This window comes from Ochlerotatus camptorhynchus, unplaced genomic scaffold, assembly GCF_037179485.1.
Source record: "Ochlerotatus camptorhynchus isolate MF236.1 unplaced genomic scaffold, CSIRO-AGI_Acam_v1.1 ptg000007l, whole genome shotgun sequence".
Taxonomy (NCBI): domain Eukaryota; kingdom Metazoa; phylum Arthropoda; class Insecta; order Diptera; family Culicidae; genus Ochlerotatus; species Ochlerotatus camptorhynchus.
This window is the reverse complement of record NW_027040499.1, coordinates 705,344-732,561: the sequence shown is the minus strand read 5'-3', so window position 1 is coordinate 732,561 and position 27,218 is coordinate 705,344. Positions and strand designations below refer to the sequence as shown.

Here is a 27,218-nt window from a genome sequence, read left to right as displayed (position 1 = left end):
AAGACCAGTCAAATGGATAAGATGTCGCCCCTTTTTATAAATTCAGGATCTTTAGTATCACCATGTGAGGATGTCAAACAACAGGCAACAATGCCATATGAAAAGGGCGGATTTATGATTTTTGTGGTGAATAGAAATAAATCCAAACGATTTGAATTTAATGGAGGTTCATATTCCTATATAATCATATGCCAATACAATTATTTGGTTTCTTATACTAAGTTTTGCTCATGAATATAATCATCCTTCAGATTAATGTTTGTTGGGTCACTAATTTTTCCCTGAACTTCTCTGGCCATTCCTTTTTTTTTTTATTTTCCTTTGGTTTGTTTTTTCCGTCGATCTTGTTTTCCGTGCTGAGCACCAATGCTACCGACGTGCCAGGAAGGCAGCTCCCACACCTGGACCCTACCTATCGACCCATCAAACTCATGAACCGGGGACCAACGGCTTTACTTCCCATCCGAAGGAAGGCGTGATCAGAGATGTTATGCCTCAGAACATCCCAGCGGCGCCGACTGGGATTGAACCCAGGCCTGCTGGGGTGAGAGGTAACCACTGGCGCCGTTACTGGCCATTCCTGCCGTTTTCTATGCTTCTCTGAGGTTCCCGAAATATAAATAATTCCCTGACGCTTATGATGTTTTCGGATCATTCATAAAATTCTAAGAATATCCCATAATTACAGGTAACTTTTTGTATGTCTTTGCAAATCTCCTTAATTTAATGGAATTGCTCTGAAGCTATCTGATCGTTCTTGATATATTCGGAACTTTGCTGAATATCATGAAACTATTTTAAAGTGCCTAAGTTTCCATGAAGATCTTAGGATGTTTTTTAATACATTACATTTTTTTTTTGAAAATTGAACTGTCTTGAAGTTCACTAATCCGCTTGTATAAATTTTCGGCAATTTTTGAAATTCTTGAAATTTCCATGATAATAACTTAACATTTTTAAATAATCTCCCATTTTTCTGATGCTAATTTAACTTCCCTTACGTTCTAGAAATTCTCTCCAAAGTTTGCAGAAAATTCCGGAATGTCAATGAATTTTTCAAAAATTCTGTAAGCTTTCTACAATTTCCTTGAAATTATTTGAACTGCCCTTAAGTCCTCTGGTCTGTTCAGTTCAGAGAAGCTTCCCTGAAGCTCACAATTCTACAATATTTTGGTTCTGCTCTGAAATAAATGGAACTCTCCTAAACACTTTGAAATTTCCCTTAAGTTTTGTGGACCTCTGTGAAGGTTCTGAAATATTTCAGATTTTTTCATAATTTCTCTGAAGGTCTCTATACTACCCTGAAATTCCCGGCACATCTTAAGGGTTCTGGTTTTTTTTTTCGTGAAAGCTGCTCTGAATGTACCAAATCTCACGCTTATATATGTTTAAACTCCTCCAAAAGTTAGGACTTTCCTGCAGCTACGGGAACTGCCCTTAAGATTCTCTGAAATTTACCAAAGATCTGTGGATCTAGCTTTTCTGAAGTACTTAGAATTTCTTAAAAGATTTCACAGGTTTCTCTAAAATTCTCCCTACATCTCTGAATTTCTTTTAACCTACATTAAGCTCATTCCAAGAGCTTATTCAAATTTCCTGCAGCTTTTATTAAGCTAATAGAACCGCTCTGAAATTCTTAAAACATCCATGAAGTTGCCCATATTTTCAAGATGTTTTTTAAAGAGCTTTATGTTCCCGCAGCTTGTTTATTAAGTTTCTTTAAAATTCTTAGCATTTCTTTCAAATCAACAGATGTTCTGCTAAATTTCTACAGTTGATGTGAAATTAATGGGACCTCACTGATCATCACTAATATTTTATAAAATTAAATGCAAACTTTAAATATTTTTTTCCAATAATTAAGCTGATGCCAATCATATTTTCATTTAATGTCCAACATCACTCAAATAAGTCGAGACGAGAAAAATTAAATAAGAAGGTATGAAAAAAATAAACACACAATTCGTGTAATGATACATACAAAATTTAATAACAAAAACACAATGTGTAATGACGAACAATGTAGTTCAATTTGTTGTGCATTTAAAATATAATTTTCGTGTGATTGCGGTTCAAATTGATAACGCGTTGAAGACCGGTATAGAAGCTATCCGCTTAAATGTAAATGGTACCCCAAAAGAGGCCGTTTGGCTAACCTGAAAAATTATTAAATGAGAAATTGACAAATATGACTAGGACTAGTTCGGTTTCTTCTGAGTTGGGCAAATCCCCGATAGCAATAGTAATAGTCATGACGAAGAGAATCATACCGGTGGTAAAGCTAAAAGTAGCTTCGCGGATGCTTCGAAAAAACGGACAAGGGGACAGTAAAAGTAAGGATAGGAATAACAATAAATTTGAAAATGATAAAAGTAAGGTTGAAAGTTAAGAATCGAACAACCGTTTGGCTCGTCCGGTCATTTGCGTTGAAACCTAAAGAGTCCAAACAAGACTTCGAGGAAACTCGCAAATTTTTGAAAACAAAACTGGATCCAAAAACACCTAAAATCATTAACTTTAGAAACGGGAAAGTTGGCTCCATTATTGTTGAGTGTGCCACAGGATACAATGTAAATGAGGTGAAAAGGGGCATTGAAAGCAATCTGGGTGAAAACTACAACGCTGGTGTTCCCACATCGGTGCCAATGTTAAGAGTGATGAGCGATCAGCATTCTTCTGATGACTTCATTGACTTGTTAAAAAGTCAAAATGAAGACATCGCGAAAAATGATGTCAAAGATATAAATATGTACGAACATTTCAGAAAGTTATAGCTTACAATGTCAAAACCCAGAGGCGGGAAAGAGTTAAGACTTACCTTTAGTGTTTTAAACTCGGTCCATACAGGTCTTCAGCGTCTTACAATCAGCCCGTCTAAATAGGTTCATAAAGGTCCCCTGGACTTGTCTGGACCTTTTTCCCAATGTCCAATGAATGTGATACCAACAGAATCAAAACAATTTCCTGTATAAACTTTATTCTTCGATTTTCTCGTTTCATATAAATAGTTAATTTCACCAAATTGCAAGTTGTTTTCCTTGCCAGGAGTATAGTCGTTAAGTTTAGAAGACCTAACACTAGAATTATACTTGCATAATTCTGTTAGATATATGCAAATCTCGTTTTCTTCTATCATATCGCTAATCGAACGATTCGAATGCAAATCTTACTTTACATAAGGAGGTTATAGTACAACAAGTTATAAATGGCATTAGTCCAACTTCCGTCCGCATGGCCTTGGTTCTATCTTAGCTTAGTGCTACGAAGCAACCCTTCCACCTCTTCGTCTGAGTCCGTTTTTGCTTAAATTATAAATATCTTATCCAGTACATTCTTAGTATAAATGCTGCTGATCTGCGCTCGTTTCGGTCGAATAAAAAATTGTATCGAGAAAGAAGTCTTTGGATAATCCTAAATGTTCAACTCGCAGATCTTATGGTTGCCACGGGTGGTTATGGGATTTGATAGTAGACTCGGTGGGTGCCGAGGCCGATCCACTGTATTCGTACGATTCTTTGGATTCACCCGAGCTGTGTTGATGGTGCAGATGTTGCAGGTGTTGGGTGCTGTCACCGTGAGAACTCACCGGAATGTAGTTTTGACTGCTGGAACCTGCTGGAAGGTAAGTGTGGGATGGTTTCGGTGGCAGGTATGCCCTGCTGGGACTCGACGGCAGTGACGGGAGATATGTTTTGGAGGGTTGTTCGTAGATTACCTTGTTCTGAGCTTTTGATGGTAGGTACTGGAGGCTGGGTGCGAGATAGCTGTTGTGAACCGACGTCGATGTGGGTGCTTGAGTGTGGGAGTAGTCCGGGCTATCATTCGTTGAGCCTAGGTAGGTTGATGGCTTGAATGGCTTCTGATTGTGGATGGAAGTGTGCAGAGGAGATAAGACGTGAGCCTGGTTCTGTACGGCAAGAGGTTTGATGGACGAGATGTACTTGTTTCCGGAGTATAAATCAGGGATCGCAGCGTTAATCGAGGATGCGTAATGTCCAAGTCCTTTGATTCCGGCGGCATATGCAGGTGCAGATTGCTGAGGAGCTCCGTAGCCGTGAGAGTAGTATGAGTTCAATGGAGGACCTTGTGGTGTTCCGTAGGTATGCGTTGGAGCTTCGTGAACTTTAAACATCGTTGGTTTGTACTGACTGAATGAATCATAGTTGTACGGTGTATCCCAGCCATGGCCCGTTGGGACGGCTTTGATGGAGATGGCAGGGCTAGGAGAGTTCAGTGCCTTGAGTAGGTCGGAAAGTTCCTTCGATCCGATGCTGTATTTTACTGAATTATCAGCAAACGAGTTATACCCATGTTGAGCAGCTGGTGAGAAGAATGACGCCGGTTGTGGCGAAGGGTATTTGAAGGGGGCCATAAAGTACTTTTGACCCGGATACTGTGGTACGTTGAATGATGGCTGTGCAACACCGTAGTTGTATCCGCTGTAGCTAGGTGGTAAATATTCCATGTGTCCGAAACCGACCGGAGCTTCACGTTTTCCATGTGGGATCTTCGATGGAGTTTTGTGAGAAGCCGATGCCGGAGCTGATGATGATTTCGGTTGAGCTTCTTTGGCCGCTAGAACGCCAGCCGATAACAGCACTACGGCTGTTAGCTTGAAATACTAGGATAGAAGGGAAACATAGTTTTAGTTGCGTAGTAAAAACCATAGAGATTAACAACCTTTTTTCGTTCTACACACTTAGAAAAATTCATGTAAATTTAGGTACTCTGAGACTGACATATACGAGCGTCAATTTTGACATAAAATGGAGTCATAGTATACGCGAAACTCAGCTCAATCCAACATACTTTCGAAGTTTTCAGGTTGATACAAAAATGCAAACAACAAACATTCGGTGACTAGACTCACCTTGGACTAAATTTCAATCTTTTGTACCCGTACCACAAGAATGCTTCTTGTAAACAAAATTCAGTTCTAGTTTTGATATTATAAAAACAACCTTAAATATCTATTAAGGTGCCTCACATTAAACGTTTTGATAATGGCCCTTCGCTCATATTCAACTTCTATTCAATTTTCATACTGCCGTACTCTAGCGGAACTATCTACCTACTCTCTTCAGATCATTCTCTAGCTAATAAATTATCACACTAAAGCTTCACTTTAGATAGCATTTCCAACCAACACTTTGAATGTATAATTCTTTGTTTGTCTAAACTTCAGCTACTAAATACACTCAGGTCTTTTTTTACACGGGGGATACGGTCCGTGTAAAAAAAAAACCGTGTAAAAAAAACCTACGAGATTTTGATTTTTCGCATGCTTCAACGTTTTTAAAAAATCGGATTTTGATGCCATTTGTAATTAAAGCATGATATGGTCCAAATAGACATATTTTAAAAATTTCTGTATTTACACCAAAAATTGTGATTTTTTTTAAGTATGCCATTCGATTACAAATAGCTTGAAACGGATAATGTAATTGGAATCAAGTCGATAGGTTGTATCGTTGTCGAGAAATCGTTAAAAACGTACCGTGTAAATCGTGGAAAACCGTGTAAAAAAAACCGTGTAAAAAAAAACCGCGTAAAAAAAAAACCGTGTAAAAAAGACTTCAGTGTACTGCTGAACAGTATCAAGTAAAAAAGAGATTTGGTTAAATTTTATTCGTCTTGTCTTTATTTAACGTCGGTCTCTGTTCCGCAATCTAGTGCCGATCACCGACGGACATCAATTGCCATTCATTGACGACAATCGAATGTGCAGGGAGGCAGCTTCCACACATACGTAGGATATCACACCCATGAACAGACATGAGCCGGGACCAACGGCTTTACTTCCCTTCCCAAGGAAGACGTACCAGATATACCAGATTACCTCGACTGGTATTGAACCCATACCCATTGGGGAGAGAAGCAGTCACGCTTACCACTACACCACCGGCATTGGCGATCAAATCCTCATCCTCTGTTACCGATTGTGTCACATTTTCCATCGTTATATTTTTGTAATACACAAACAGCCGTCAGTGTCAATAGGCACATGTTGTATTACGCGCGCATTTTGGCTTACGCGGTTGATATTCAATACGTAAATGGAGTAATAAGTCATTTTGAAAAGTTCTACTATAAGTGACGTGATGCTCACTTTAACACTTTAGTGAATCGGGTCTTTAGAACAGCTCGAGAACAGATCGCCCATCTCTAGACTGAAGCCAAAAAATGATTAATTGGATTTTCTAGGTAATTGTGAAACCAGAGCAGTACTTATGGTTCGTTGGTCTGATGGCCAAAAATGAAAGAGAGAGTTGCTTAGAGAAAGACTCCAAAGGTCAGCAACTCTCTTAATAATAGGTGCAATGAGAAGTATATCATAGAAAACGAAACGAGTGCTCTAAGGGTTGAAAAGTCAGCTGCGCCGGAAATGTACACACTTAGATTTTTTTTGCCGAGATGGGCACCACCGAGCAGCTCGGCCTTTTATTTTGCTGGATTTCAGTGAAAAACTTGCCGAGATTGTTTGTTAGCTGAGATTCCGGCAAAATTCCTATTTGTTAGCTGAATCTCGGCTAGTTTTTCACTTAGATCCAGCAAAATAAAATGCCGAGCTGCTCGGTGGTGCCCACCTCGGCAAAAAATCTAAGTGTGGGTAAACGTGATTATCTCTCAGCCCAGCAGGCCTGGGTTCAATCCCAGTCGGCACCACCGGGATGTTCTGAGGCATAACATCTCTTATTACGCCTTCCTAAAGGGAAGTAAAGCCGAATGCATCACCCAAGTCTTCGAGTAGAAGTAAGCAGCTGGTGAATGACGAATGCTTGATGGCAAAATGTAGTAACTCAGTGAATGATAGTAAAGAGGAGAGGGAGCAAAAAAACCGGGAAAAAACGAACCATTCGTGCATAACTAGCGCAACGTTTACTGTGATAGAATCAAATCGCTGATGAGCAGCAGACAATGCGATGCATGATTCATAGCGAATATCTGCAACCTTGTTGCCTATAATAGAACAGCTGGTTACCCAAGCAACAATTTTGGTTTTATGAGGGTTCTGTAGACCATGATTTAGACTTGTAGAATGCTATAAAACCGCGATAAAACCTGCAATGTTACTTGGGTAACACGCAGTTCAAACGGAAAGGTTGTCGAAGAAAAAGAGGCTGCCGACAATAGTCACAGTCACCTAAGAAGTTTGGAGTGTTGTAAAACCATTACAATCAATTTTGAACATTTCTGCCGATTGAAATGTATAGAGAAGCAAGGAGGAGATAAATGTAAACAAACCAACTCGTCATATGTGTGCGTTTTGCTTAGGAAATGCTAATAGAAACGCGGACTCTGCATATATTGACGAGAACACGAGAATTTCCCTATATGTGCCAAGAAACACTTGATTTTCTCTACAACTTTGCCTCAGACGTCATTTCGATCAGAAGTGACGTTTTCGGGCTACAAATTATTGAAAAATTACAAAGACGACATTTTGAAAAAAAAAAAATACAACATCCAACATGGCCGAATTTTGAAAAAAATGGATAATTGCCCACAGTGATGGGCAACTGAACCAACCGGTGCGCACCGTGTGCTGGTTCGTGTTCAAAAAATACTCCTGTGTTTATGTAAGCGTGTACCCTGGTTCGGTTGAGTTTTAGTGTACCAGTGCAGTGTGTTCTAAATCAAAACCGTGTGCCGGTTTTGGAGTTGATGTTCAGAACCGCAGCTTGAAAACCGAAAACCGGTATGCTAGAATTTTGGTTTTGGTACACGAGATATAAACCGTGTGCAGGGTTCAATTATATGTTACCAAAACCGGGTATACCGTTCTTGGTTCGGAACATTGGCAAGAATTAAATAGCAGTGCTCCCAAAAAGGTGAGTAAAATATTTGTACGAAGCGACAGTTATTAATTCAATTGCCAAATATTTTGATAGACAATATTGGTAGCGAAGGAACTAGAAATCATTTTGAAGCCTGACAAATACCCTTCGATATGGGTATTTTTGGAGTCCGCGTGACGCCTATAGTCTAGAAATCGATAACCGATACCTTCTTGAAATCCAGAAGGCGGCATCCTGTTGCAGATAAACTGAGAAATCCTGTCCTGACGCCATTTTGAAATCCAAGATGGTGGCTTACGGTTGTAGGAAAACTGGGAAATACTAGCAAATACCCTTCAATATGGGTCAAATACCCTACAATTTAGGTATTTTCGGAACCAAAAAGACGTGTAGATGCCGAAAATGAATGTCCGTTGCCGTTTTGGAATCTAATATGGTGGCCATTGGGTTAAAAAAAAGTTGCAAAAACCCTACAATATGGGTATTTTTGAAATAGGGACGACGTGTAGATGCCGAAAATTGATGTCCGAGGCCATTATGGAATCCCCGATGCCGACCATATCGTATAATATTTTACACTTTTTCTAAAACAGGTGGTCACCATCTTGCATTCAAAAATGGCGTTGTACATCGATATTCGGCCTACACACGTCATTTCCGAGGTGATAATACATTGTAAGGTATTTCACAAGTTTTTAAAAGCCAATGCCTGCCATCTTGGAATCCAATAAGATGTTGGACATCGATTTTCAGCCTCTATACGTCGTCTCCTACACACTTAGATTTTTTTGACGATATTACCACCATCGAGTAGTTCAACATCTACTCATATAAGGATCTCAGTGAAAACTTGCCGAGATTGAGCTAAAAAACGGGAATTTTGCTGAGGTCTTCGCTAACAAACAGAAATTTCTCGGTAAAAAATCTAAACGCTTATCCGAAAATACCTTATTTCCCAGTTTTTCTATAAAGGGAAGCCGCCATCTTGGATTTCAAAATGGCACCAGACTTTGATATCCGGTATATATACGTCATCCTGATTTCAAAAATACCCATATTGAAGGATATTTGGCATTATTTCCCAGTTTTAATCTAACCAGAAGCCGCCATCTTGGATTTCAAAATGGCGTCAGACATTGATTTCCGGTCTCAAGACGTCTTCCTGATGACAAAAATAGACATATTGGAGGATAGTTGGCTTTATATCCCAGCTTTCCTACAACCGGAAGCCGCCATCTTGGATTTCAAAATGGCGTCAGACATTGATTTCCGGTATTTATACGTCATCCTGATTTCAAAAATACCCATATTGAAGGATATTTGGCATTATTGCACAGTTTTCCTACAACCGGAAGCCGGCATCTTGGATTTCAAAATGGCGACAGACTTTGATATCCGGTATATATACGTCATCCTGATTTCAAAAATACGCATAGTGAAGGATATTTTGCATTATTTCCCAGTTTTAATCTAACCAGAAGCCGCCATCTTGGATTTCAAAATGGCGTCAGACATTGATTTACGGTCTCAAGACGTCTTCCAGATGACAAAAATAGACATATTGGAGGATATTTGGCTTTATATCCCAGCTTTTCTACAACCGGAAGCCGCCATCTTGGATTTCAAAATGGCGTCAGACATTGATTTCCGGTATTTATACGTCATCCTGATTTCAAAAATACCCATATTGAAGAATATTTGGCATTATTGCACAGTTTTCCTACAACCGGAAGCCGGCATCTTGGATTTCAAAATGGCGTCAGACTTTGATATCCGGTATATATACGTCATCCTGATTTCAAAAATACCCATAGTAAAGGATATTTGGCGTTATATCCCAGTTTTCTACAACCGGAAGCCGCCATCTTGGATTTCAAAATGGCGTCAGACATTGATTTCCGGTCTGAAGACGTCATCCTGATTCCAAAAATAGACATATTGGAGGATATTTGGCTTTATATCCCAGTTTTCCTACAACCGGAAGCCGCCATCTTGGATTTCAAAATGGCGTCAGACTTTGATATCCGTTATATATACGTCATCCTGATTTCAAAAATACCCATAGTGAAGGATATTTGGCGTTATATCCCAGTTTTCTAAAACCGGAAGCCGCCATCTTGGATTTCAAAATGGCGTCAGACATTGATTTCTGGTATATATAAGTCATTCTGATTCCAAAAATACCCATATTGAATGATATTTGGCATTATTTCCCAGTTTTAATACAGCCGGAAGCCGCCATCTTGGATTTCAAAATGGTGGCAGACATTTATTTCCGGTCTCAAGACGTCACCCTGATTCCGGAAATACCCATTTTGAATGGTATTTGACAGGTGTTTAAAGGTGTTTAAATTTTTTTCTATAACCGGAAGCCGCTATCTTGGATTTCAAGGTGGCGTTGGTTGACGATTTCCGATCTCCACGTCACACCGATTCTGGAAATACCCACATTGCGTAATACATCATTTGAATTCACAGTTTTTCTGTATTCAAAAACCGCTATTTCGACTTGACACTGCATAGTATTATTCATCAAATACAATTTCTGTTTAGTTATCTGCCATCACTGGCAATTCTGAATAATGCGCACCACGCACATAAACACACAACAGTACCGGATCGGTTCTTGAATTCAAAACATCATCCTTGTGAACACAGAACACCGGTACTGGAAAATCAGAACCGCACCGTGTGCAGCGAACTGGTGAACACGGTGCGGTGTTACTTGCAACTACCAAACCGAACCGACAGCAGCACCATACACTCGGTACAACAGATCAGCACATTGGTTATGCTATAGAAAACCGTACCGGTGCTGTACCAGTGTTTTGCCCATCACTGATTGCCCATAACGGCCATAACACACAATCGGAAAAGGTCGAGTTTTCCCGATTTGCCATTTGGCGTGGAACTCCTCAGTAATGAAACGCTACGACTTCCTAGCAAAGGAAGTGTTTTTCCAGCGTTCATGAACTTTCGAAGATTCCTCGCTTTTTAACTCCATTCTAAGGGATTGCAGCCGATAAGTCACACAAACACTTGCCAAACAACATACTATTGCAAATATGGAACAGGCTTACAGAGTTCTCAATTAAAAACTGTGGAGGCATATCTAGAAAAATTGAGAGACAGCATAAAGTCCAAGATGCGACGTAATAAAAAAAACCGAATTAGAAGGAAGTCATCTGAGCAAATTTGCGAAGACGGAAGTCTTTTATCCAGCCCATATATAAAGTAAGAATAAAACAACTAAAAAATAATGTCATACTAGCGCTGTCTATTGAGTGTATTCTTCAAGAATCTTTTTACCATAATATAGGTCTTGTCCATCTGAACAATTTTACTGAAGACGGATACCTTCTATCTAGCCCATATGTTAAGTTAGGGCAAACAATGCAAATTGAATGTCATACTGGCGCACCCTGGTGAAATCATTCTGAGCTAAGCTCTTTACTATAAAATAGGTCTTGTACATCTGAACAACTTTGCTGAAGACCATTCATATAAGCAGGATCTGTAAATAGCGTTATATAATGTGTATTTAAGAAGGCACAACTCGACCAATCTCATCTTAGCGCCATCTAGTGAGTATGTTATTTCATAGACTAGCGGTAGATGAATATACGCGCATTTCCAGGTACAGTAGAACCACAGACAAACAGACGTAACACTTCATTGTGTATCTTCGTTCACGCATTTAACGGTTGATTTGAATATTATCAGTTCCGCGAACTACTCGCCGCAGCGCTGGCATCGGATCACTTTGACGTTTCTATACATTCTATAGAACTTTTATGCAATATTGTTTGCGAGTTAGCGAGCAATCTTGTTTTCCGCGAGAAGCCAGAGAGATGTCGTTACTGAGGTCCTATGTTTTGAGATACTATGTTTTCAAGAAAAACTTTTTCAAAGTGCTACGTCTGTTTGTCTGTGGTAGAACTTTAATTGAACACGTTCCAATGTTGATTCCATTTGTTCAGTTGCGGAAACTGATTTGAAAATAACCGAGTGCTGGAGAAAATATTCGAAACAAACTGTTTGGAATTTTGTTGAGAGAAGCGAGGATTTTTCCTTCGCGGCCGGTAATTTAGATGAATCTACAGCTGTTCTAAATAACGCTTTTAAAACGTGTACCAATCAATTAGCGGAGCAAAAGTTTGTTGCTTTGAAAAACTCGAACAGCTGGTACAATTAGGATCTTTTGCGTCTTAACTTGTACAAAAAGTATTGTAGATCAAATAATGACAATCATTGGAATAGATACCCAATCGCGCGTAATAAGTATTCACAATCGATAAAGAAAACTCGTTCTGAATATGTTCAAAGGAAGATAGATCAGCATCAAAACAACAGCAAAGAGATATGGAAAATTTTGAAATCTTTATTAAAACCTAGTAATGGCAAACCGAGGTCCATAACTATTAATGGCACATTAGAACAGTTAGAACAAATAATTGCATCTAAGTTTAATGATTATTTTGTAAACAGTGTTTCATTGATTAATCAATCCATTGAATTGGTCGATGAACCTGACGAAATAAAACAGCCAGTTAATAGTAATAGTAGATTTGAAGGTTTTCGCCCAATAACATTAGATGAACTTAGAGTTATTTGTTTTTCGTTAGGAAAATCGGATGGAGTAGATAACGTTAATGCTAGAGTTATTCAAGATTGCTTTCATGTCATCGGCCACTTCTTGCTGGACCTTATTAATGGACATGTGCCACAAATTTGGAAGGAATCCTTTTTTTTTCCTCTGTTCGAGACCACATCTGCGACCAGTATTTTGATCTATTGTAGTATATCCCGTGTCCTTAGTTTAGTGCATGTCGTATTACTCCATCACTATTGAGAAATGATGAAGTATTCGATTTTTTTACAGTTGTCATTCTTACATTTATTGCAAGTATCCGACTCTAATTTAATGGTCCCGCTTTTTATACCCTTCAGAGTGTCGAAACACCCTCCAAAGCGCAGACAAACTTGGATTCCTTAGCAATAAAATTAAGGAATGATATTGATAATGACCATGCATCAGAACCCTAGTCTTAACCACTTCAAACTAGGGAACAACGAATAGAAGATTAGGAATCACATAGATGAAGACTAACTTACTCATTTGTTCCTTGTTTCAAGATCATCCTCGGTGGACAAAACTGAGTCTTGTCACTATCAACAAGGCATAAAAAGTAACAAGGACTAAGATGTGTTCCTTTGATTACTGAAAAATCCTGTTTCCCAAGTTGAAGTAATCAGGACTAGGAATCGGTGGTAGATCTTACATCCCGTAACGTACCACGAAAAGGTGATCTACCCACGTTACGGGGCAAGGAATTCTTAGTGGTTCCTATTCAAAAAGTTGCTAAAACGATTAAAACCGAAGAGTTTCGTCCCATCAACATGTTGCACACATTAGAGAAAATTTTAGAACTTTTTGTTAAAGGCCAGCTGTTGGAGTATTTAAATAGTATTAGCATAGAGGTAACTCTAAGACCAGAAGGTCCCGAAGAAACGTGCTCAACTTTTTGGCTCAGCTCTGGTACTATCTTCGATCCCAAGTTTATCGATGCACCCCTCGATACATAGGAAAATCCACGAACCCCTTATTTTGTCTGTCAAAAGTCTGTTCAAAAGTAGTATGTAGCACTCGAATACGGAAGCTGAGCGACGGTTTTCCACTTCGAAGCTTATTATGTGTGAGAATCGTGCAAGTATGTCAGAAGAGTTATTCAATCATAGAAAAATATTTTGAATGGAATGTTGTTCTTTAACAATGACTTAACTGACATTGATGTACCCAAAGAGCTGATAATTAAAGCAAAGTTTGCCAGACAAGCACATGCTGCTAAGCAAGAGTTAAAAAAGGAGAAGCAAAAGAAAAATGAAGAAAATAAAAAGGAAAAGGTCGATCAAAGAAAAGAAATTGAAAACCAAGAAAACATCGTCAAGCGAAAACGCGAGGCAAATGATGAGTTGGTAAATATTATTACAGATTAGGTAAAGAAACTCAAAGGCGATAATCCTTAGATTGTTTGTTTAAAAGCAATGATCGATCAAAGATCTAGAGTGTTACTGGAAGAAAAGAAAGAAAAGGATAGGTTGAACGATTTGAAAGCTAAGAAGTAGGCAGAAAGTTGTGTAACTATAATAAAGTTAATTTTTTGTTCGTATTGTTCGTAAAAATGAAAACCACAAATTGAATTTATTGCTTGTTTAATTGATTCTATGCACCGCATTTTTTTTTATTGGGATCTGGATGTTAACCTTTGCGTCCCGGACATATTTTGCTGTCATAAAAATGATTGCTCATTTGGATCTAGTTTTCTCAATTTTTTATCGGTTCAAAGCAGACACTCTACAAATAATGTTTCCTTTGGTTTGTTTTTTCCGTCGATCTTGTTTTCCGTGCTGAGCACCAATGCTACCGACGTGCCAGGAAGGCAGCTCCCACACCTGGACCCTACCTATCAACTCATCAACTCATGAACCGGGGACCAACGGTTTTACTTCCCGAAGGAAGGCGTGATCAGAGATGTTATGCCTCAGAACATCCCGGCGGCGCCGACTGGGATTGAACCCAGGCCTGCTGGGGTGAGAGGTAATCACGCTTACCACTACACCACCGGCGCCGTTCCTACAAATAATCGAGAAATTATAATTTTTTTATAAATAACACTTGTTGGTCACGTCGGTTTAATGATTTCGGATTAACACGGACATTTCTTGGGATCTGTCCAATGGTCATGTGGATGTGAGACATTTTCATGATTTATTTGATTTATTATATGAACATAGCATTTTTCGTTGTCAAATCAAACGCTCCTATAGTTGCGGTACGTTAAAAGCGTTTGGTTCCTATAGTTGTGAATTGAGTATCCATGCACAACTATAGGAACCTAACGCTTCTAACGTACCGCAACTATGGGAGCGTTTCCCCTGTGTGACTTTGTGGATCATGCACGGCTTATTGCCAAGTATATCAGTTGTTCTCCAAATCGTCCTGGAGTTCAGTTGATAAGTTCTACTAGATCAACCAAGACTGGGATAATGTCTGTAGTATCTAAATATGTCCAATCAGATTCACAGTGACTATGGACGAGGCTCGGTAGCTCAGGGGTTACCGTTTCTGCTTACTTAGTTCGATCCTAGGCCCGTCCTCTTCCTTGCAATTTTTCACGTTGTTTTATTCTATCCCCACTAGATTTTAATGTGAAAGCCGTGGAGATGCAGAGGTGTATTCGATCTCTGGTAGAAACGGATGTCGAACTAATCACCCATCCCTCCCAAAAGACCGTGAAGACGTGGCCGGCTCTGTGATTGATCTATAAATAGATTGAATTAATGCGCTTTTACATTGACGATGGAATGCTAATCCCATGCATCATTTATGTGGTTCTCTGTGCAAGTGCATTAATTTTGATCAATCGCAGAGGAGCAACTACGAAGTGCATGGTCTCTTTTATTAAAAAAAAAATCAATTTCACAGTGACTGACTATGTGGATCATGCAAAACCTATTGCCAAGTATATCAGATGTTCTAGGTTCTCCGAATCGTCATGGAGTTCAGGTAATTTGTTCTACTAACTATACTAAAGACTGGGAAAATGTCTGAATTATCGTGTAGTCTGAACTGCAAGAAGGTTTGGAGACATAAATCGTCCATTATTCACATATACACTGGGAATCTGTTTGAACATATTTCGATGCTACAGACATTATTCCTGTCTTGGTTGATCTAGTAGAACAAATCATTTGATCTCGAGGACGATTTGGAGAACCTGGTTAATGCTAATATGCTATATGCCATAAACTTTAAAAGCCAAGGGTATTTTTAAGCAATTAAAACTGTTTTTTTCTTTATCACGGATTAGTATTTGAAGTCGCGGATTTCTTTTGAGAAGTCACGGATTTCGCGGATCAAATTTTGAAAATCTTGTAACAGCCCTGCACCTGAAAGGGCTTTACGACAGCGAGATTTCATGTCACTTGAAGCACGTTATGCAGGGTATGATCAACACGATCCGAATCGATTTATGAAAGCAAGATTTAATGAGGTTTACCAGTTCGACTTCAACTCATCCGCTGTAGCATTTCAACGTTGATTACTGGACAGATTACACATGCAACTGACGATCAGGTGAGTTCCTGCCCAAAACCTAGTACAACGAAAAATATTATTCCCTTTTTTTTTGCCTTCTTGACTGCCGGAGCTGAAAGCCAAGTAAGCTTGCATACATGATCGCCCATCGCAGCATGGCTCTTCGTGCCATTGGACATAGTTTTTATTACCAATTGACATCGTTTTAAGTTGTTATCTTCTGACCTTTTATAATGTAGTTCCAGAGCATCATATCATAAACATCAAAAAATTCAGAAACTTCCAGAGCCTACGAAGCCTTCGATGCCAACAAAACTTTATGATCAGAGGTCTGGGTACTTTGGGAACACTCTGCAGGATTTCCAAAATTAGGTATGGTAGATAGAGTGTATTATGAAAAACTAATTAATATTTAAAACTCCACTTTGTCTGCCACTCGTCCTAAGAATGACAGATATCTCTAAGTTCCTCGGATTTCGAGGTTTTTAAAGTTCCGATAATCCTGAACTTTTCCCAAGTTTTAAAAATTTCGGAATACTAGTGGATATAGTAATGGATGAATCTTTCATTCACCCTACATTATTTATAGAACACAATGTCCTAAGCATTTTTCTACAACATTTTTTTTTTAATTTGCTGTGTAATTTAGATGAGTTTTATTAATGACTAGTCATAATAATCAAGAAATGAACATCTACTAAGATCATTTTCAAAAAATTTGTTATCATTTACTTTTAAGACTACCTCTTCTTCATTAGCCAAGCTTGTGAGTACTTTTTGTTTTATATCAAAATGAATTAGTGGATCAATAATAATTGACTCCTATCATTAAAAAAAATCACCGGCTGTCATCCTTGCTTATGATAATCTTGTTGCTTTTGAATAACATGACCATGAAAGGGTTAATAAAAATTAAATTAAAGATATAAGGTGACTGAGATTCATGGATTCATCGATGCTAAACAAATCCTTAGAAAACTATTTTCGATATTCTTGGAATGAAAACTGTTATCTACAATATTGATAAACGTATATTTACAAATAAACGACAAAGTACTTTTTCAACCAGTCAAATCCCGGACAGTTTTGATGTATAGTATTATGCTATGTTTCATTCAAATTGATTATTTCCCCGATTCAAACTTTTTTTGAAAACGAAACAATTAATGAATACTACCAGATTTTAGCATGAGCTAAAATCAATGTTTTAAAATTTGTTTCCAGTCAACTTCACTCAGTAAACATGCGTTCTTCGTATGAAAGTTCAGTGACACTTTTCACTCAAGTCTTCCACCATACTATGCCCTTGCACCTCACACTGTCTTCATGTATTTTCTTCACAGAACCTTCCCAATGCAAATTGCAACACTAACCATCATTTTATCGATCTTGGAACCGATGCACCGCAGAACACTTTTCAAATGTACTTGGATTTTCGCAAGCAGAATCCGAAAACCAGAGCCTTCTCGGAGAGCCGCCAAAGATGGAGGCGATTATGTTCCGAGTCCTTCAATCCAACACTCAATGCTGCTGTCCTCTGCAAATTATGATCACTCCAAGGTACCGTTCCACGCCACAGCAGAAAACAGAAAACAAAACCAGATATCGTCCAAATTTGAACACCGAACAACCGGGGCGCCGTTTTTCCACTCGCGGTCGACAATAATGGAATGCAACCGAGCTGCCAAAATTCACTTGTTTATATACAACAATCCACTTCTTCGGTCCTTTGCGTCGCGTCTTGGTCAGCTGAGAGGCGTCAGAGCAGCAGCATAACCATTGTGTGCTTCACGGCTGCTGGTGGGTCGGCGCAGCTTTCGCGGGTGGATGGCGGTGGGTTCGCTCTATAATTCTCCAAAGATCAGAAACGACGCGGCATTCGTTCAGCGAAGTGTCACGTGCGAGAGGGCAACCAACCAGTTTGTTTCGGTGAATGGAAGCCGCCTGCGCTCATCCTGTCGGTTGGTTATGGATCAATTAATTGCCCCCAGAAGTTCGTTGTGGATGGTTGCCTAGCGGGGAACGATCAGGGGGGTAATAATTTGGATCCTGGTTCTCACAGAGATTTATTTATTCAAATTCCCGAATGAAGGTTGAATAAGATATTCAAAAAAATGTTGTATAATGTCTATATGTAGAGCCACCCCATACCATGTCAAAGGTGGTGGATTCGATTCCCCAATGTACGCTGTAACCTTCTGAGTAAAGGATATGAATGTTACCAAAGAATGGAAGATTTGACTGTGTAGGACAATTGTCGAAGCAGCATGTGAATCAGATGCAGAAGTAGATTTACGTGACTCTCCGTACCGGAAGATGATCCGTAACTCATTATTATTATTATTTATTATTATTTAATTTTGACGTAGGACTACGTCTTTGATTTCTATATGGGGGTACACTTTGTGAAACCCGAAAATGGAACATGTAACAAATTAAGAAAGATTTTGAACGTTAATAACTCAGCTGCCCCTGAGCAAATTTCAATAATTTTATCACCAATCGATCAGAAATATGGTTACGCATTGATAATAATGCTTCCAAATGTTGATTTTCAACAAGAAACGATTGAAAAACTGGTAAATGTCCAGCATTGTCCAAAAGCATCGAATTAACTAACAAATCCACCAATTACCTACATGCATATGCTGCTTCCCTAGCACAGTCGTCAGAGAGTAGTAAGTAGGCGAAACAAGTCGAAGTGGCATTCGCCTCCGATCCTCAGGCGCGTGCGAATAGGGAGGATGGAATTGCGTAATATTTTGCACACTCATCGCCATATTCAGAACCAAACGCAAATTCTTCGAGATAACTACCATCCGTCGTCTGGCTCGCCGTGGCGGTGTCTGACGTATCTCCGGTCTGATTTACGAGGTGTGTAGAAGGTGTTCCTGAAAAATGAGATCCGTGATGCTGTCACCTACACTAAACACGCCAAGCGTAAGCGGCCTTGGATATCATCTACGTTTTGAAGTGACAGAGACACACTCTGTTTGGTTTCGGAGGTTAAATCATCACCAATTTTGGCAACAAAACGGCTCTTTTCAGGGCCACCAAGCTTATTACAGTAAAGAGTAGGAATAGAATTCATCTGCCTGTTAGTCCATATTCAGAACCAACGATCACACAAAATGCTCATGTAATCAAACTGGAAGCAGGGGTACAAATTATTTTGATCAACCTTGATCCACTTTGAATCGCCACGGCCGGATATTTTCGATGGAAGAAGCAACAATCTAGCATCTAATTCGACGAAGACGGCAGGAAACATTTGTGAAGCCGAGTTATTTACGAAAGAGAGTGTCGATGAAGAGAATCGATCAATGTAGATAGGAGGATAGGACCTATTTAAAAGTGACGCGAGATTTGTTTTTCGTACTGAGCTAGCTCCAATGCTACCGACGCCAGGGAGGCAGCTCCCACACCTGGACCCTACCAATCGACGCATCAACTCAACCGGGGAACAACGGCTTTACTTCGGCAAACATACTTTTGAACATAAAACCAATAAATGATCCATAAAATATTGGAAAACGTTCCATAAAAAACATCCAAATGATCCATAAAACTTCGGAGAAAATCCTTAAAAAAGTGTGAATGAACCATAAAAAATATCAATATGATCCATATGTAATGTAAAATTTAGCAACACAATTGTAAAAATGTACCGCTAAATTTCTAAGCAATGAGCATTGAAATTGTACGAATTACCCATAAACATATTGCAATTGATCCATAATACATTCAGCAGTGAACCTTAAACTAAAGAAAGTGATCCATAGAAAATCATGTTTGCGCACCTAAAAATATAGCCATGTTCGGATTAATGAAAGCAACTTCCTCAGAGCAGTCTCGTTTTGGACAGCTTGAAGCTGAAATAAGTTTTATTAAACTAATTTAAAATCTAAACCAATCATAATGCTTATAATAAAACCTATTTCAGCTTCAAGCTGTCCAAAACGAGACTGCTCTGAGAAAGTTGCTTTCATTAATCCGAACATTCTTGAAGAACAACATCGGATATAACCTCAAAATGTCAGAGGGATCAACACCACCGTTGAGTGAAGAACAGAACAGCGATAGAAGTAGATGATATGGTCCAGTGTGATGTCTGCGATTTCTGGACCCATTATAGTTGTGCTGGTAAGACAACAGCTGTAAAGGAGGTTCCGTAGACGTGCTCTAAGTGCACAAATATGCTGAAGGTGGCAAAAGGAACCAAGAAGTCTGTCCCAAAGAAACCACCTAGCAGAAATAATAGAGCGAGGAGTGACGCCGCAACCGAATCTGGAAAAGGAAGTACCAATGAGGTCAGCCTGGAAAAATCCCTAGAGCAGTTGCTGCAGGAGAAAAGCGCAAATAAGAAAGCGCTGGAGGAAGAGAAAATCCTCCATGAAAAGCAATAGGAGGCTGAGCGGGAGATTTTCAAACCGAGAGTTATCTTCCGTCACTCTTTCAACAAAGATTTGGCTAGATTTAGCATTTAGGGATTCAATTATTATTCTAGTTAAGCACGCAAACGATGCAGAATGAGCTACTTACTAGTTACTTAGGATAAATCATGTATATAGCGTTTAGGAACAAATTGTAGATTACCAGATTTTAGGATCAAATTGTAGTATCTAGATTAAACAAATAAAGGGTTATTAAATTCAATATTTGCACGAATTCCACCTCCAACTAACCTACTTCAGTAGCTACATAGAGGTAACTCTAAGACCAGAAGGTCCCGAAGAAATGTCCTCAACTTTTTGGCTAAGCTCTGGTACTATCTTCGGTCCCAAGCTTATCGATACACCCCTATAAAACACGAACCCCTCATTTTACCTGTCAAACTTTCATAGCGAATCAAAACAAACATTGTGTAGTACTAGAATTTTGACTAGCATGGGGTACGTTAATCGATTTGCTTGGGACCAATAGGCAAGTCAAGTAGTGAGCCAATTTAAAATCGTTAGTTTCGTATTGATTGTTGGTAGCTAGCTCACTACAAATAACTATAATTTAATTAAACGATAGGTATATTAACAAATTTAGGCAATTAAAATAATTTAGCTGTAAAACGTTTTTTAGATGGTTTGGAATTGTATCTTCTTTTGCTCTTTTTTTCTCGTTCATACTCCGACCTATCTAAGGTTTGGTTCAACGGAACTGTGAGTTCACAGTTCCGTTGAACCAAACCTGACGTCTGTCATTTCTGACAGCGACCGTTACCGTAGCTCTCTGAATCTCCCACAGGGTTGTCACTGGGTTTGGCGGTACAGGGTTACCCCGATATTCCGAACAGCGATGATCCATAAATTAGACGTATATTATTCACGTTTTGTACACTGTATTATTAATTTTGATCCATAAACCATGAAAAATTGCTCCATTAATGCTTAACTACTTAGATTTACTGTCCTGCCGTGTCTTTAGGTAGATGTGGGAGCGATGGTCAAGCGTCTAGAATTAGCTTCCAAAAGAAGCTTCTATAATAATCTTCTTAAGAAAAAATGAAAAAGAAATGTTAATTTTATGGATCATACCTAGGGTAGGTGTTCCAGTTGTTGGTAGACGTGCTTATTTTGGTGTGTTCTATTTATAGTCTATATCGAGGGGGGCGACACATCCAAATCTCAATTCTAGATGCTCAACAGATCTACCACTAGCGAATCAATCTTCGAAAAATATTCTTTCATTTCTCGCATCTACTTGCATCGCGCCTCATCTTTTTACAGGAAATCTTCAGAATCGTCATCAATCTTCTTTCTATCTACTCAGCGTGAGCGCAGCTAGCCGAAACAAAACACACTTTTTCCTGCATCGTAGCTAGAGTCGCTCCCCTCGGTCTATAAACATATGTTTTTTAATTTGATCAAACCTTGGAAAATTGCTACATTACTGCGTAGCTACTCAGGTTTACTGTTCTGCCCGTGTTTTTTTTTTTGTCAGAAGAGCAGAACGATGGGCGAGCGTCTAGAATAAGCTTCTTAGTTTCTAAATGAAGCTTCCATAGGAAGCTTTTTAAGAATATTATTGTAGAATCTTCTTTTGGAAGCTAATTCTAGACGCTTGCCCGTCGCTTCGCACATCTACCTTAAATACACGGGCAGGACAGTAAATATAAGTAGATAAGCAGTGGAGCAATTTTTCAAGGTTTATGGATCAAAATTAAAAAAAAAATAGTGTCCTAAACATGAATAATATACGTCTAATTTATGGATCATGCCTATATTTTTAAGTGTGCAAACTTGATTTTTTATGGATCACTTTCTTTAGTTTAAGGTTCATTGCTGAATGTTTTATGGATCAATTGCAATATGTTTATGGGTAATTCGTACAATTCCAATGCTCATTATTTAGAAATTTAGTGGTACATTTTTACAATTGTGTTGCTAAATTTCACATAAAATATTGATAATATTGATATTTTTTATGGATCATCCACACTTTTTAAGGGATTTTCTCCGATGTTTTATGGATCATTTGGATGTTTTTAATGGAACGGTTTGCAATATTTTATGGATCGTTTTATCAATTCTAAAGGTGCAAACTTAGGGCTGCCCTTTACTTCCCGAAGGAAGGCGTGATCAGAGATGTTATGCATTAGAACATGCCGGTGGCGCCGACTGAGATTGGACCCAGGCCTGCTGGGATGACAGGTAATCACTCTAACCACCGGCGCCGATATCTTTCAAGGTGATATCACGGCGAATGAGAACGACCCAAATTTGAGTTTAGTTATCACAGAAATAAGAAATAAAGCTCAGGAACTCAGCGATAAGTAAATTTGCCTCATGTTTTCCAAGGTTTTCCAGGATTTTCCAGGGAAGAATTCCCGAATTTGAGAAAAGTAAAGATTGGATTCACTCAGTCGATTGGTACTACTCCGGGACTGAATAAAATTTTCGTCAATTTCCTCATTTTCTGGCAGATTTTTTAGGTTTTCCACAGGAAACCATGAAACAAATTTACTCATCGCTGAGTTCCTGCACTTTTGGCGATTATGAGTGAACTAAACTCAAATTTGGGTCGTTCTCATTCGCCGTGTACGCAAAAGGAAAAGAGCCAGTGTCGCTACTTGATAGCAAACTACTCATAATGGGAGGAGTCTTTGTAGCTTTTATACCACTTGGTTGCACATCATTCTGCTTTAACCTGAAAAGATATTAAAGAGCAATGCTGTATGGAGGAGGTCTTGGTTAAAGAGGCGCCAAGCGTCATCGCAAAGTTCTTTGAGATAACCGCCATCCGCTGTGGTGGTGTCAAACGTATCTCCGGTCTGATCTACGAGGTGTGCTGAAGGTGTTCCTGGAAAATAAAGTCCGTGATGCTGTCTCCTACACTAAACACGCCAAGCGTAAGTGGCCATGGATGTCCTCTTCAATAAAACGGCCCTTTTCAGGGCCATCAAGCTTACATCAGTAAAGAGTTGGAATAGAATTTATCTGTGCTTGTTTGTCCATATTCAGAACCACAAGCCCCCAACGACCACACAAAATGCTCTCCAGAGTTGTAATCTTGTAACCAAACTTGGAAGCAGGGGTGCAAGTGATTTTGATTGATTCTCTTAATCAACCTTCTCTTTGAAAAAGATTACTACAAATTTGGTACGCCTACAATTCAAAAACGGAAAGAGTTGAGATAATAGATAATTGATCAATTAAAAGAACTAAATTCTCTTCACATTTATTCCGTCCACTAGCGGTCCTACGTCAAGCTTCCGTTCGTGCCCCTAGGCACAGACCCTTCTACTTTTATTCATCGGACTATTGTCTACATGAAACAACCTTAAAGCTAAAACAATTCAAGTGTTTCTAATCCGTGCCAAAAAGCGAGATGAAGATTCCCCAAATTCGAATAATTCTTCGACAGCCGTAAACGTACGCATCATAGTTGTTAGTGGTTCGTTGTAACCGAACGCCGTTCGATGGTACCGCGGTTGGAGAAGGGTACCACTTCGTAATGTTCTCGGTGGTACTCGGATATCCAACAGCGAGAGAAGCCTCGAGCAGTCGACCTCACCATTCAATAGCTTGGCAACAAAAACTGCTTGCTGATTTTTCCGTCGGCATTCCAGAGTATCCAAGCTCAGCAGATTGCAGCGATCAGAATACGGCGGGAGATCTTGCGGATCACGCCATGGTAGATTACGTAATGCTATCCTGATAAACTTGCGCTGAACACTTTCGATCCTCAAGCTCCAAGTCAACTGATGAGGAAACCAGACCAAGGAGGCATTTTCCAGGATTGGTCGCACAAGTGAGCAATAGAGAGCTTTCAGGCAGTGTGGGTCAATGAAGTCCTTCGATATTTTCGACACAAAACCTAGCTGGCGATTCGCCTTTGTGATCAGAGCAGAGCGGTGGAGGTTGAACGTCAACTTATGGTCCAGTAGAACACCAAGATCGCTGAACCGACCAGTTCTTTGAAGAACCACACCGTTGATGGCATAGTCAAAAACAATCGGCTGCCTGATGCGGTAATACGACATTACATTAGGAATGCTGAGGGTAAGCTTATTCCGACGACACCAATCAACGAACAGATCCAATACCGATTGAAGACGAATGCAATCCTCAGCAGTCCGCACCACGAAGTACAGCTTTAGGTCATCGGCATACGCAAGCTTACAGCCATCTCCAAGTAGAAGAAGTGCGTCGTTGATGTACAACACAAACAGCAACGGGCCAAGATTGCTACCCTGTGGTACACCTGACGAGTTCGTGAAATACGAGGAAGTACTGGAATCGAGTTTCACTCGCAGAGACCTGTCAGTCAAGTAGGAGCACAACCACGAAGTCAAACGGTCCAACGCACCGAGTTTGGGTAGCTTTGCCAACATAATGTCATGGTTGATCGTATCAAACGCTGCTTTTAGATCAGTGTAGATGACGTCTATTTGTGTCCCATTTTCCAGTTGCTCAAAACATGTCGTGGTGAAATCTAGAAGATTTGTGGTAACCGATCGTCCAGGCATGAAGCCATGTTGGTCACTAGAGATATAGCATTTGGTGTGCTCAAGAATGAAACCACTCACAATTATCTCAAACAGTTTTGATGCTGCTGAGAGATTAGTAATTCCTCTGTAGTTTTTAACGTCACGTTTATCTCCTTTCTTGTGTACCGGAACCATAAATGACTCTTTCCAGATTGCAGGAAATTTCGACTCTACAAAAGATTTGTTGAAGACTCTGCAAAGCGGTTCAACAAGCGCTCCAATGGTACGACAATACACTGCAGAAGGAATGCCATCTGGTCCAGGCGAGAAGGTACATTTCATTTTCTTGGCGGCATTAGTTACCATAACGGGCGTTATTTCAAAAGTGTTTATGTCAACAAGGTTTGAAGGCACATCCGAAACAGCCGAGACAAGTTCAGTCGAGGTGATGGATTCTGCGGCAAAAACCGACGAAAAATGAGCAGCAAAAAGCTCACATTTCTCCCCGCCTAGCGACGATTCAACGTCATTGAAAAAAACGCTTGCAGGCATTGTTGAATTTTTCCTCTTCGAGTTTACATACACACCAAAAAATTCTGAATTTTACTGGCGATGTAAACATCCATGCATGCAAACATTCATACATGTAAACTTCCTTTTCACGTAAACGCGCAACTTGCAAGAAATGTTGCAAACAAAATTGAACAGTTGTATACAATATATGGAATATTGCATGACATGACATGTCTCATAAATTTACACGATCTATAATCTAAACTTGTATGATATATGACGCTCCATTTATGTGCATCATAGTAACGGAAATTTACACTACTTTTTTTAGCTGTGTAGCTCCAAAAGCTCTTGGGGCTTCGCCTTAAATTAGTTTGCACTCGTAAAACGTACGATTTGTAGAGCGAAGAGTTTAGATTACGGTACTCGTTACACGCCAAGTGAAAACTACGCTTATTTGCCAGGGAACGGTATCGCCGAAGTCTACGTTGCGAAGCATTTCTTTTTCGTTTTAGTTTTCGTAGCAAAGCGGTGCTCCACGCAGGAGAAACAGCAGGCCGACGAATCGGTACGTTTGTATCCATCCAATTATTTAGCACAGCACACAACCTTTCAGCCATTTCATCAGCATTCAGTCCATCGAAAAGAAGATCCCAGTCAGTGACGGAAAGGAAGTCCATTAGAACATCGAAATCAATCTTGCTATAGTATAACGCAAGCTCATCACTCGCATTCAGTAGCAGTGCACCGTCATCAACTAGAGATGGTAAGCAGACGACTAGTGGCGGATGATGAAGATCAACTGGCAAGAGTGCTGAAACAGATCTCGAGATTTCCACAGGAAAGTCCGTATGGCAAAATAACAAATCCAGGATGCGTCCTAAGTGGTTGCGCTAGAGATTTCTCTGATGCAGGTTGTGGAAATCCATGCCATCAATCAAGAATGAGCTAGCAACTGGGAAAGGAACAGAGTTCACAGGTCGAATCTCGCCATCAGCCCAACTCCAGGATATCCCAGGTTGATTGTAGTCACCGCATACCAGCAAGCAATCGCTGTCAGAGCCACTGTTACAAAGCTCTTGGATCGATTCAATATGCCCATTCAAAACGCTGAGATCCTTGCTCTTGTTTGGAGGAACGTAAATTGCACACAGCAATAGTCGCTTGGATCCAATCCTTGTCGATACACACACTTGTTCTATCGTTTCTCCGCTCGTTGCAACGACACTGCTACTGATGAAACGATGATGTACGGCAGTTAGAACCCCTCCGAAACGAGTTGCTGCTGTTTATATGGCTTCGGTCACATCGGTACACATTGTAGTTGCTTCCGAAAAGCTGCGTCGAATTGATAGCCTCGTTAAGCCCCGTCTCGATTAAAATGATGACGTCAAAATTGCACTCCAGGACGTTGCAGTAAAAGTCGGCGATCTTGGTGCGCAGTCCACGTACGTTTTGGTAATAAACCCATAAACGACTAGCGTCACGGGTCGTGTTCTGCAACATGGAAATATTTGGCGCGGGAATATTTGGTGAATGGTACAGATACTCACCTCTGGTGGAAACCCTAGGGTTTCCACCGTCCACAGAATGTCGCAAAGAATGATTATTGATAATGGTGCTAACCCTAGGGTTTCCACCGTCCACATGATAGAGCCTTAAGTATTTGTCAGTGGATTGCCGTTGGATCCAGACTGGTTTTTTGAGTACTCGGTGAATTCACGGAATAATATCCCATCAGGCCACGTAGAAGCGTCGAGAGCTAGTTCTTTCAGCGATGGATCCAAGCCAACTTTGAAGGAAATGAAAGTCAGCTTCGTCATATCCACTTCCTTGGGAACGAGACGCACGACGTCAGCAGGTGTTGTTAGATCCAAGCAGCAAG

General features: G+C 39.8%; 1 protein-coding gene across 1 annotated transcript in view; it reads right to left on the bottom strand.

Annotated features, from left to right (window-relative positions):
* Positions 1-3,051: 3,051 nt before the first annotated feature.
* LOC135697059 (uncharacterized) overlaps positions 3,052-27,218 on the bottom strand; it is a 32,778-nt gene continuing 8,611 nt past the window's right edge. Inside the window, exon 3 of the mRNA XM_065216645.1 lies at positions 3,052-4,621. Coding sequence (XP_065072717.1) covers positions 3,434-4,621 — 1,188 coding nt within the window. The 3' untranslated portion in view covers positions 3,052-3,433. The remainder of the gene's footprint in view (positions 4,622-27,218) is intronic.